At 39.0% G+C, this 13,801-nt stretch overlaps 1 protein-coding gene across 1 annotated transcript; it reads right to left on the reverse strand.

Moving 5' to 3' along the window:
• Positions 1–3,832: 3,832 nt before the first annotated feature.
• On the reverse strand, positions 3,833–12,084 carry ifngr1 (interferon gamma receptor 1). Its single transcript, XM_085355478.1, has 7 exons — positions 12,021–12,084; positions 7,244–7,349; positions 6,827–7,011; positions 6,591–6,736; positions 5,515–5,701; positions 4,317–4,450; positions 3,833–4,201 (listed from the first exon to the last, which is right to left on the reverse strand). Exons 1-7 carry the CDS (start codon positions 12,082–12,084, stop codon positions 3,833–3,835), a joined length of 1,191 nt encoding a protein of 396 aa, XP_085211604.1.
• Between the last annotated feature and the right edge of the window lie 1,717 nt (positions 12,085–13,801).

The following is a 13,801-nucleotide window of genomic DNA, read 5'->3' on the forward strand; positions in this document are numbered from 1 at the left end:
TCTGAGTATTTTTATGATTATAATTGTAGTAATTTGGTCACTATATGATGTTATGAAATAAGCTTACATTGATAAAGCTTATGTGTCTGTGCACAAACTTAAGATACACATTTAATAACATCTCTAAACTATTACTGTAAATACAAGATGTTTATCTTTTGTGCATTTCATAAACTTTACATTTTGTACTAATTCATTGGTGTTCACTGAAGGGCTGAGATATCAACACATTTAGCATAATTAAAAGAAAAAACAACATCAATACAATTGAATTAAACTGATTGCTACACAAGACTTAAGTCCTTCTGTGCTGTTGTAGATCCAACTAATCACCAGCAGGGGCTGATGAAGCTCTGTAGTTGAAACAGGAGAAAGTGCTGTCCTCCTCTTCAAACAGAGATGAGCTCTGACGCAGGCAGCTGGAGGCGGCCTGCCCATCAAGCAAAACAGGGATCAGCTCCAGCACAAATTTTACTAACATTGCTATGGCAACTTGTTTGCTAGCCACGTGTCTAAACTGAGCTGTGAGCAACAAATAAGGATAACGAGGTGGAGTACAAACAAGAACAATTTAGAGGGTCACTTTAAACACCTAACCTGCAACAATAAAGGAAACGCGCTTCTCTCCACGCTACGTTGATTTCACATCTTTACTGGTGGAATGTGAGATTGAGCCTGAAGTAAAGTTTTGTGAAGCACAAGCAGAGAAAAACAGGAAATTAAAAAAAGGCTCTTTGTAGATGTGTGTCTCTGCCTTCATACTTAAACAGAAAAATGACTAAAGTCAGGAGTTAAAGTGGGTATGGGGAAGAAAACAATCACTTAATTTAAGTTGCAGTAATTTCTATTGATTCTATTTCTACAGGGCCAGTGCAGGCTGTGATCAGCTGAGCTGTGCTGCTCTGACATCCAGATTTAATTGACTTCAACAGGATTAGAGCAGATCATGTATCATGCTGTCTTTATACATAAAGGCGACTGAATAATCAGTTAAAATTTACATGTTCCCTGTTACACTGATAGTGAACACCACGCAGCACTTCAACATAGTACGTTACTGTAAACGTCACCACTGAACTGCAAACCAGTTTAACCTGCTCTGAACTACCACATCACTTTTACATGAGTTCATCTGCTGATCTGCAAATAAGCTTTTCAGGCCTGCTACTGAGAAAAACTTGTTCAGTTTTCTCAAAAGGAGCGGGTATTTTTTTTTTTCCAAGAACACATCATGCTGAAATATGGCAAAAAAAAAAAACAAAAAAACAAAAAAACAAAAAAAGACACATAACAAAACCATGTATGCACACGTACAAAGGAAAAATAGTGAATAAATGACAGGAAAACAAAAAAAAAAAAAAAAGAAATATGGCAAGTTATTGGCTCTTAGGAAATCACCTGAGTGGTGCAAAAAAAGTATCTTACTAGTGCCTAGACAACGTTTCAAATGGTTTCTTTGCCAAGTTGTTTGAATAGTGTTGCCTTTTTAAGGCTTTAATGAACCATGATCTAAAATACATGAGTCTGAAGAATTTTAAACATATAAAGAAATGATTGCTTGCTGTTCAAGACATTTTTGCTTCAGTTTGGAGTAGTAGTTCAATTTTTTTATTAGTCTATTAATTAGCAGGATTATGTGTTTTCTACCATCTTTGATTGTACCCTGCAATTTATGCCTGTAACTTAGTGAGCAAGTAAGAACCTTGTTGTTTTTATCCAAATATATGACTTGAGGTAAAATAAAACATGACAGCAACCAAAAGCCTAATACTGATGTATCTACACGTTGCCTTTAACACCAGTATTTCTTACTTTTGTTGGTTGGATCATAATCGAAGAAGTTATCTTGGCAAGTTTCAATGTGATATTATATAAACTTAAATAATGCTTCACAAAAACTAAAAATACAAAAACACATTTTCTGGCCAGTTCAAATGTCCACTTCAGCAGCACTTCACTCAATTTATTAAAAAGCATGGCAACTGTTGACGACAGCATTTACACTAAAATATGAGCAAAATGAAAAAAGCACTGTATTTGGTCAGGATCGTGTCGTGGAAGAAATATGTATGATAATGCAAAATCATTACATTTCAGAAAATAGATATTACAAATATTCTTACTTTAAGTAATCCACAATGGAAGATTAATAGTTATATTAGAAAATTCTTTCCTTCTTTTCACCTGTAATGCATCCCCTTACATTTGATTTGTATTGGAACACTTCAAGTCACACCCAGCCATAAACAGTCGTCACTGCTGGCGATAAAATCATAAAAGTTCTGAATAAATGATCAAAACAAGACAGAAGCAATTTTCCGGGTTCCTGCCGATTTTAACGTGCCGTCTAATCCCCACAGGACAAAATGTGTTTACATTCCTTCTTGTTATGCAATAAAGGACCGCGTGCTGAGAGCAGGCCTAAATGTTTCAGTCAGAGGAAAAACTGTTTGATGTTTGATACGTTTTCATGTTATTAGTGATGCTGGAAGCAAACATTCTTGGTCAATGCACATAAAAAACTTAAAAAATCATTCCAGTGTCCGACCTTTAAAGAGAATGTGATCATATAAGCTGTACAAAAATACAACAATATTTTACACTTCCCACATCATAGAAAAAAACAAAACATCAACCCTGAAGTAAACAACAAACCTGCGTGCTTCTGAGGCAAGCAGAACAAAGGCACTAACCCATGGCCTACAGAGCAGGTTTTGCCGGCTGCATAGGTGTGGCACCGTCAGCAACATTGAAAGGTAGCTGTGACACCTGCAGATCTGCTGTCAGGTGTGGAAAATTGCTGGTTTATCTCTGACTATTCATGCAAAACCCTTACAATGGCTCTAAGGCATTTTAAGAGTGTTTAAGGGTCAATACAACAAAAAGACAGAAAAACAATCATGTTTATTTACCCTGTTATAGATAGTTGGGTTTTATTTGAGCCACTGGCCTGGTGATAGACTTTCCCCCAGGGTGAGTCTCAGACAGGCTCCATTGTCTTAGATATAAAGTTAAGAGAACAGATGGACGGACGCCCCTGTCCCAAATGTCTCACACACACCGTCGGCTGGTATAGGCTCCAGCCACGCTATGACGCTGCTTTGATAAGCCCCAACACAAATTTAGAAAATGAATGGAAGCAATTGTTGTAGAGCACAATACAAAAAGATGCAAATACATTATATTTGTTTAGATTAGTTAATATGGTTGCCCCTGACAATCAGTAGATATTTGCACCTTTCACTGCAACTGCTTTCAATAGATCAAAGTAGTAGTTAATATTCCAACAACCTCCTTTGGATTAATCTACATCAGTCAGTCACCTCACTACACTGAAAAACGTCCAAACTGATCACTTCTCTGCAGCATGTAGCGAAAAAAGCACAATGCAGAGAAGCTCCACTCCACAGTGAAAGGAAACACTGTCACATAGCACTGCTGAGCCCGAAACAATAATAGGCAGGTGATTTTAATATTGTGGCGGATCACTTTATATATAGACATACATGTTAAGCAGAGATTAAAAGACGGTATATAAAAGTTGCCTATTATCCTTGTATCTGATGCAGGGGCAGAAACCAGCAGAGATCCAGCTAGCTGCCTCTGTAACCCGACAGAAAACAGCTGGAAGACAAAGATGTCCAGCTTGCTTCCCTGAGACAGCCAAGTCTGTCAGTGCAGTGTTAACCACTGGCCGAATATGTTCAAAAGGCAAAAATATAGTGAAGATTTCATATTGTTATAAACTCACATTCCAAAGGTGGGCTTAGACTGTAACCTTTGATGACCTGAGTTTAAACAAAAAAACAGCTTCAGTCCTCTGAGTCATGACTTACTTCCCAGTGTAACCTGTAACCATGTCTCCACCACCCATGTCCATCATCACATGTGGGCAGTCATAAGCAGACCTTTCTTCAATTGAAACACACTCCGTCTTTACCGAGTCATCTCCAGAGTCATCATCCGTCCCGCTTCTGTCAGAATCGCTGCTGTCCAAATGCGGTCTCTCTGCGTAGCAGGAGTTGCTAGGGTTGTAGTCAGAGCCAGCACTGCTGTTGTCTGCAGACTGACCGGTGTCCTTGAGAAGAACAGTTTCCTCGGGGTCGTCCTGACTGCTGCCTAAGCTTTCGACAGAGATTCGACTAATGTGTGGTCTGGTTGGGTTGGTTGGATGCTTGCTCTGATTCCCTGCACTGTCCTTCTGCAAGGTACAGGAACAGAAAAAGCATTTGGCACAAGGTTAAAAAAAACAAAAAACAGCTAAAGCAACATCATGATCTGCTTATTTTAGTTTAGTTTTTTATTTGACACCTTACCAGAGATGATGGTAGAGTATCTGAGGGGTTAAATGTCCATGCCTTTAGCTTACAGATGCAAGCTGTTACCACAATGAGAACAAATAAAAGCAAGGCTGACAGCACAGCTGCGAGTATCACCTCATTGGAACCTGCTAAAAAAACAAAACATACAAAAGGTTAATTCAGGCACAAAGTAAAGCTAAAACCAAACTAAACAAAAACGACATCAGTTGGTTCTAATTTACAAATCCAACCCATAAACTCATACAGGGCTGCATTTTTAAACATCTTCAGCCTGCAGTTACTATAGATCTACCACCCCAATGAGATGCTTGCTGTGCGATCACATGCAACAGATGCTCAGGACATGTGCTCACAAATTAGAGACGTGTTCTGCCAGGACATTCTGCACCCCTAACTCTAGTACTCAGCGGATATTTTCAAGCTTCTATGTTGATTTTTGTGGTGTTTCTCTTCTGAATGCCCTCCCATCAAGTTAATCATGTAGAAACCATGGCCTTATGATGACTGAACGCAGAGCATGAGAACCTTCACAGACGCAGAGCATTCAAATATCTCGGACACTACTTAAAAGAATGTTTTATCTACAAATTTACTGTCCTTTGGAAATCTATTTAACATGTAGTCACGCTAGCAAATTCTGACCATTTTTCACACCAGTACAGCACCAAAAACAAAAAACAAGCCCCAGATCTCAGCAGTTACATTAAAGTTTGACCAGTTAAAACGTGACCCAACCAGCCAACCTGTTCTCTTTATGCAAATCTGATGCCCTTAAATATATAATATAGTATAATATTCCCCAACATTTAGACGTATTCCTTCTAGGTCTGCTTCATGAAAACTTTGGTAAACAGTGAAATTCATTTGCAGTAAACACTGTTAGGCGTCACCATAATAATATAGTTTACATACGTCAGTGTTTCAGTGTTTGTATCCCAACAATCTGAATATTGTATGAGATGCAAATCGCTAAGGGTACAAAAATAATTGATGAATAGCTGGACCTTTAGTCACATTGCAATAATAGAATGAATGAGTTCCCACCCAGAGTTTGCATGAGGCCTGTGCAAATACTGAACTACTTCCTGTTGACAGATGTGCCTGTGCCTTTAGTTTCTCAACTTTGTTGATCCTAAAACCACTCGTCTCTGTCCCACACCGCCAATAAAAAACAAAAAATAAAAACACTTACGTTGGGGAGGTGATACTGCAGAGGGCCAGATCGTGCATGTCTCTGTCTCCTTGAACTCCACCTGCTGAGCACCGACCCCGACAAACAACGTTCCACTCACATTGACGCACTTCTTCACACCCTCTTTGAATGACACATTATCACATTGGCAGATTTTTTCATCTGTGCATGACGTTGTAAATTCTCCCTGAAAGTCACAGACGAATTTATTAATGTCTTGATTATTCAAGTTAATTAACAGAAATAATGCAGATCATGGTGGTTGTGACACGTAGCGCATTGGTGCGTTATTACCAACAGGTGGACTGCTCATGCTCATATCTGGCTCCAGGTATTAAATAAGTACTATATAATATACAACATCTTTATTCTTGATTTCCAGGAGGCAGTTAATATTGTCACTTCTAAATTTTTCAGATGTAGTTTACAACCAGCAAACTTTTGTCTGCAATAAAAAACACGAAAATATTTTTTGCGTCCCAAAAAGCTTCCTGAAAATGATCTTACAGACTCATAACTGCTTCCCAGAGCACAAGGATGTGAATTTGATCAAAATCTTCACTATCAAGACTCATTTTGGTCAGGAATAAGAAAAAGAAACATCTGTACAGACCCAGAGAAACATTTGAGCCTTATCATGGTCTTGATGCATCTCAATCATCCAGGAAAGTAAATCTCCAAAAAGTTGATTCTGTTCATCTGGACGTAGCGTTTTGTGGGGGAAACGTTTCGTCACTCATCCAAGTGACTTCTTCACTTCACTTCACTCCCTGTACAGCTGCTATACTGACATACACTTCACTTGGAGAGCAGATAGCCTGCATTTATCACACATTTATCAAATGATTGAACTAAAAGACTGAACATGGGAATTCTGTATTCTGTTATAGCCAATAAACACGTGCAGCATGCAGCTTTCATGTTTATTAATGTGTTGATTCATTTTCTTCCTCATAAAGAATATGCAAGGTTTAAAATGAAATCACTACATCTTATAAGTATCATCACGGTTTCATTTGTCAAAACACATAAAAACACACAACAATTTTCAGCAGTATATGCCAGCCACCCCTTACCTGTTCATTTTTAACTGTAAAGTCGATTTGGTATTCACGCGTGTCCTTCTGTGCCATCTCTTTGTAGAACTTGAGGGGATTCTGGAAACTTACTGTGGACATCTTCTCCTTCAGTTCTATTTCTACAGGAGGGAACTCTAAAGAACCTAAGAAGAAGAGAAGAGATATCCAAGCTTAATCTCCATCTCTCTCACTTAAACCAGGCTCTGCAAATGTTTACTAGCAGCATTGCTTACATTTTGTGTCGACTGTGACGAAACTGTTAAAGGAGAAAGTATTTGACTTCTCAGCTTCAGACTTGATGCCTCCCTGTACAGCTGCTACACTGACATACATGAACTTGAGATATCTCTCATCCCCAGATTTCCAGATACAGTTGCTCAGGTCATACTCGTGATCTGTGGTTTCAAATGTACAATTCCTAAATAAAAAACAAAAGAACAAAGACAGATTAATCCCATGAATAATACTTTAAATATAGTGGAGGAAAGTTTAAGTTTCTCAAAAATAAAAGTCTTTCCAGAGTCTAATGCTGACAAACGGGAGCGCACAAAGCAACAGAACAAGCACAGCAGTGCATTTAGGCACCTGTATCACACAAAGTAAAATCCAAATAAGTTTGAACATAATGTATTATAAAAGCTCATTCTTACCATGGATGAAGAGTTCCTCTAAAGATTTGTGGTTGGGTTCTGTAATCCCAGCGGACAGAGACCTTTACATTTTGGCAGCTCACTCTTACATTTGTTGGAGGTAAAACTGCAAATAAGAAAAAGAGGAAAGAGACATTTATTTCATATATCCTGTTCAGAGCATTTTCCACCAGAAATCAGACTTTATTTTTCTTTGGGAACTTTTCAGAAATTCGAAGAAATGAAGGAGAGAAATATTCAGCTTACCATCATTACTATAAATGGGGTGGACACAATAATAGAAACACCTGACTGCATCAGTGGCCCTCCCACTGATTACATGGTTGAATCATGTAATCGAGCCTTATTATAGGGTTGCCTGGTTACACCCTCAGAGCTGAGGGGACATAAGAAAAAAAAAAAATCTGCCACCTACAATGTTGTTTTGTTTTGTTTGGGAAATTCTTCTGGGAAATTTGCACACAGGAACTGAAGTTTCATCATACCCACACCTCTGCTTGCTGCGTGTTGTTAGCGGGGTGGATGTTGTTAGCGGGGTGGATGTTGTTAGCGGGGTGGATGTTGTTAGCGGGGTGGATGTAGTTGGGTTTTTTTGTTAGTTTTACACCAAAGAAAACATTTGTTAAAATTTCAACTTTCATACGTGCTGTCAGAGCTGGATAAACACATTTATCATTGGAGCCAATCAGATCTGCACAGACACGAACAGTCTACGCAGTTACCGTGCCGCTGCTCCTGTGTCGGATTTCACAAGAGAGGGAGTGTTAACGCATACTCTGTCTCAAGGTAAACTTACAGTGGCAGATGTAGCTGTTGTTTTTCTGGTTTCTCTCCAGCATTTCACGTTGTTACTCAGTATCTGTCTCACCTGTTTTGAGTCTTAAAGGGCGTGAACATCAACATTTAAGCAAAACAAGGATCCAAAGGTAATTGTCAAAAACATTTGGTGTGGGCGGAAAAGCTACATTAAAGCCTTTACTGATCCATGCAAAATGAAAACCAAACTCGGAAAGCAAAGATAACTTTAAAGCAGAAATAGTGAAAGTTAATTACACCAGGAACATGATGCTGTCCATAACTACCAACCAAAACAATGACACTGTGTGGACCACAGAAAGTAGGCACTACAGAAACTTTTACTTTTTTTTTTTTGGGCTTTCTAATTATATTCAAGAAAAGATCATCTCTATGCGTTTTTATACAAATTTCACACAACAGTAATTTAGTTAGATAAACGGCACTACAGTCCAGAGGAAACACACACTGCAGAAAGTGTTTAGCGACTGGAGAACTACAGCCAGTATCAAACACTTCCACATCAGGTTCCAACCAAAATGTATAAACTGCTAAATCTTTAGAGCTTATTGTGTTCACTGCTGGTATTAACAACTTATCAGTCTTTGAACGTTTTGCAAAATCATATAATCTTTGCTGAAAGATATCGCGAGTGTGTGCTTCTCAGGACAACAGCTCAGGTTCAAGCTCCTTGACTCCATCTGCAGTAGATGAGCCATCCATCTTCAAATGCTCATTTTCAAAACAGCCACAGACAACAATCAAAGGTGTCAGGCGCCGTAAAAAAGAATAAATACACACACGGCTGCAGCGTTTGCTTCAAAGTTAAGTGTGCAGTTGACCTTCAGTTAACTTGACCTGTTGTGTAGATTTTCTAAATTTAACGGCATCTTTTGTCATGAATATGTTTACCTGAACGTACAACTCATCACACCATTCACAAAGCCATCACGGACTCTGCAGCAGCTGATCGCTTTGTCCTAGAGTCAGCTAACAACAGGATCATCTGCATACTTTTAACATGATCCTGTTGCCATACCTGCTGTGGCACATAGCTATGTACAGGATAAATAATAGCAATAGCACACATCCCTGTGGGGAACCAGTTGATTGAAACGAGTTCTATTAATCTGGACTCAGATTCCTGTTAGTTAGAAAGTCAAGAATCCAGGCCTTGAGATTGTTATTCTAAATGTTTAAATGTTGTGAGAGACGTCTGAGGTGAAACTGTGTAGAAGGCTAAAGAACAATCCAAAAGTAATAGAGCTTTACTATTTCTCTCCAAGGATTGAACTGTTAGTTAGATCATAGTTAGAGTTCTTGTTGGGGGCTGTCTTATTTCCTATTAAAAGTAGTAGAACTCTGTCATGCTATTATGGGAAATTACTGTACATCTAGGAATATGAGTTGTTACAGCTAAAGTTAAATGAATGAATCATTCCAAAAGGGCAAGAATTAACCTGCCACTTCCGATCCCATTAGATGTTATTTAATAATCCTGCACAGAGTTCATGTGTCTGACGGATGGTGGAAACATGAGACGGTCCCGTGTTTAAGAAAGTTGGACGACTATAGAAATGATCAGTTTTAAAGATTGTCTGCTGTCTGTTGCTTGATTCATACTACTGCCCTAAAGTGCAGCTGTAAACCTTACATCTAAACCTTTTAAAAGCTAAAAAACACAACACAAACAAACATATTCTGATACCATAGGGTCAGAGGGTTAGGGGGTATTTTTTGCGGTCATCATTGATGATGACTTGGCCCAACACAAGGTTAAATCAAAGAATTTGCCACATTGCTGTTTGTCATTTCAGGTGATATTTGAGACCTCTTTGAAAAAGAAAAACAATAAAGTGATGTTGATGTGAACACACTGAAAGTTAATGACTGCAGTTCACAGCCAAACAACCTCATCTCAAATGTGTAGGATGTGGTGGAGGTCAGATTGTTTGTGCAGGTCAACTTTCAGAGAAAACATTTTTCTTGATGGACCTGGGTTGGTCATATAATAGTTATGTTTGAAATTCCAATGAACGCCACCAAACCAACCACAAACAAACATACACGTATTTGATTTGATGAATTAAAGTTTGAGGACAAGGACATCAGAGGAGTGTCATCAACTGACTTGTTCAGTTCTGTGGAATACGCACTGTAGCTGGTACCGTCCTTTATCAGACAGAGCAGGTTTATCAAGACCTCACCCTCTTTCACAGTACAGTTTGCAAACACTCACAGTGCCCATAGTTGACCTTTGTTTTATAAGGGAAGTTTAGTGTTGCAGTTGATCAAAATTAGCTGATATGTGGTTCAGCATTGAAGAATGTCAGTGCGCCACAACAGGACCGGTTAGCTGTGTTCCTATAAATAGAACGACAAAGCATCTGAGAGGGAAATGACAACTTAAGCAAAAGGTTTTCCACTAAATGAAACTGTTCTTAAAAGTTTCTGTGAAAAGATTCGAAGCAAGCAGGGACAGAGCTACCTGATTACTAATTAAACTGATTGTAAAATGGCCACAATTATATGAACATCACCTCAGCAGCAGCCTGGACCTTGATCACATTTATAACTTTATATTTTCATAGTATCACAAAGTCTAAAAACACATAACATTCCCAAACACACCCACACCCACCTTTTCCTTAAATCATTAACAAATCGCTATCAACTTAGCTTCTGCTATCAAAATTAGCAGGTCTGGAGATGAGTTCCCAGAAACAGTGATTTGAAATAATAATAACGACATCTCACGGACACTGTACTGCCTATAGATAATGGCTGGAGCAGTCTTCCAGAGAAAGGGTGCGTGGCAACAACAACAACGACAAAAAAAGACGTCCAGTCTGAACAGCATTGCTTGCTCAAGCAAACTCATCAGAACAGCAGATGCTTGAAGGAAATGGAAATCTTTAAGAGCTTCAAATGTCAGCAAGACATCTACAGGTAGCTCTGTAACTGTTAGAGTAATAGTACACACAGAAAAAAGGGGCATGAATCCAACCTTCACTAGAAAAATTTGCTATTCAAAAAGAACTCTGAGGAAAACTACAGCGTTCCAGCAACCATACAGGAAAAGACCAGGTGTGGTGACAGAATGTGCTATGGACAGACGAGTCAAAGGTAGGGCTGTAAATGCTCTGTTTTAGGAACAGGACAGCTTGCAGTCATTCCCTTAACCATGAATACATCATGTCAGAAAGTGTTTGAGGATAATGAGAGATCACCTGTCAAATAGATGAGGTGCTCTCAAGAACAGCACAAAATTCCCATTTTAATTTCCCAACAACAACAAAAAAATACATTCAGGGTTATGGAATGGCCTGGTCAACACAAGTCCCACTGTTGGGGAAATTTGGAAAGGAGAACACACGTAAGAAAACCCTCAAACATCTTAGAAATCAAGGGGGAGAGGTCCAAAACTCCAACAGGTGACATTAAAGACCAGTGTAACATTTTGTTCAATTAAATTGAATTCATTTAATAAAAGATTTTCCTTTAGATTTTTGGTCAAATGTCTCACCTCAAAGAGGATAAAGTGTTTGATTATTCAAATGTATTAGAAAAGTGACAGCACACTGCATAAACACGTTACCTATGCTTTTAGCATGCCAATTTCATTAACCTTCACGTCGTTTGGGTGTTGTAATAACTTTTAAGTCATAGTCTTTACATATTTGTAGCAGTTTGATTGTTACTTTTATCACCATATTTTTGTCACGTGCAACAATGTCCACATTTTACCAGTTTTTTCTCCTTTTGTGCTCAGCTCGTTAGACACATGCCAGGAACTTTAAATTACATGGTGACATAAATAAAACTTTATTAAGTGAACGTATGATTAATGATTGCCCTTAAAACAGCGCAAAACAGATCAACTTTGTATGTACTCTTCGGTGTATAAACTTGTCAATTTTATTGAACCCAAGGTTTGAAGAAACAGTGATTCTAAGATAAGTACTTAAAAGGGTCTACATACCAATCACAGCAGAAACCCCGCTGATCAGAAGGAACAGAACAGTCAACTCATCGCTCAGAGACATCGCTCCGACCTCGAGGCTGTGATAGCGACTATTTAAATTAAACTTCCTCTTCAGAGCCCAGGAGGCAAATAAAACGAATAAAACGTCAACTTGCCCTCATCGAGAAACAGACTTGTCACAACAACACGTGTAATTTCTCATCTGCGAGCTTATAAAAAATATTTTATATTTCACCACAAATCTGCTGATATCAGCGGACTCACATCATTAACAGCTCCTACTCCGGCATGTGTCTAAGCGCGTACAACCGACCAAATTTACCTGGAAAACACCTAGGCGACGTCAACGGAAGACGCACTTGTATTTTCAAAACAAAAGCTTTAGACAGCGCACACATTTTCTCGATCACTTGACACGTTTTTCTCAAAACAGTTTTCATAACTCAGGTATTTTTCACAACATAGACTCACCCTTTTCACATCAGCTCTCCGATCAATGAATGAAAACATTTTAACACCAACAACGTTTTAAGACTTGGGCACCATTTTTTTTAAAATGCCTATTGTGGAGAAAAAAAAAGTTAAGAAAAAAGTTCAGACATAGAAGTGAAATGTAGCGGATTTATTTGAAACTTTAGAGAATTCCTGAAATCAAAACAGCAAATGTGCATGTGCAAAAACAGGCAAAAAGTCCACAGAAGTATATGCAGCTCGTTGATGCAAAATATGAATCAGACAATTACATGTCAGCAACACAAAGCGGACTGAGAAAGACACACACACACACACACACACACACACACACACACACACACACACACACACACACACACGTATATATATATATAATATACAATAAAAGACAATAAAAGCAATAAAAGCAACTTGACTTGACATGCACTCATCGACCACTTTAGTAGGTAAATTAAATCCCTTTTTGCCCTCTGAGCTGCTCACAGTTTGTCTTTTTTTTTTTTTTTTTTGCCTGTCCCGTTTGGCTCTTTTGCATCAGAATTGTTGTCTAAAGGCAAAGAAAGATGCCCAACGGATTTACTTTACCAAATTGACCATCCCAGCCTTGCTGAATGGTCCATTTGATTCACCTTTTATTGTTTATTTTATTTTCACTTGCTGAATACGGGACAGACTTGACTGGAGGAAAGAAGGGGAGAAAGAAAGAGGGAAAGAGAAACAGCTGAGAAGAGGGACGGGGGAGAAGGGCAAAAAACAAAAACCAACAGAACGGGCAGAGAAAAAAAATGCATATATCAATCACCTGGATCACCTGCTGAGAAAGAAAAAAGAAAACAAGCAGAAGAGAACAAGAGTAATAGAATAAACAACATCACAATGATATATGGGAATATGACAGTAAATACTAAATATTAAACATTATTGTGCAAGCACATAAGATCAACAGAACACAGTGTGCTTTGAGGTAGGAGCCACAAAGGGTGTAGTTTGTGTGTGTGAGCACCCGTGTGTACACCTGTGAGCATGGACGCGCTTGTTTTTAAAAGGTTCCTTCATGTAATGATCTGCTAGAGGGTGTGGGGGGGGGGGGGGGCACAGCCCCGTCCTCCAGGGCATGAAGCAGGTATGGAGGAGATCAAAACTCCAGACATCCAGAGGCCCCCAGAACACAAGAGACCAAGGAAGACCAACAGAGGGGCAGCTGCGCCACTGTCCCAGAAAGAGCTGAGGAGAGTCCCAGATGAGGGTTCACCCAGCAGCCGCGGAGCAGAAGCCAGGGGGAGTTGCAGTGACGCGCCCGTGAG

This window comes from Diplotaxodon limnothrissa, linkage group LG6 (assembly GCF_057381915.1).
Source record: "Diplotaxodon limnothrissa isolate DT_005_m linkage group LG6, D_limnothrissa_male_GT1.1, whole genome shotgun sequence".
Classification (NCBI taxonomy): Eukaryota; Metazoa; Chordata; class Actinopteri; order Cichliformes; family Cichlidae; genus Diplotaxodon; species Diplotaxodon limnothrissa.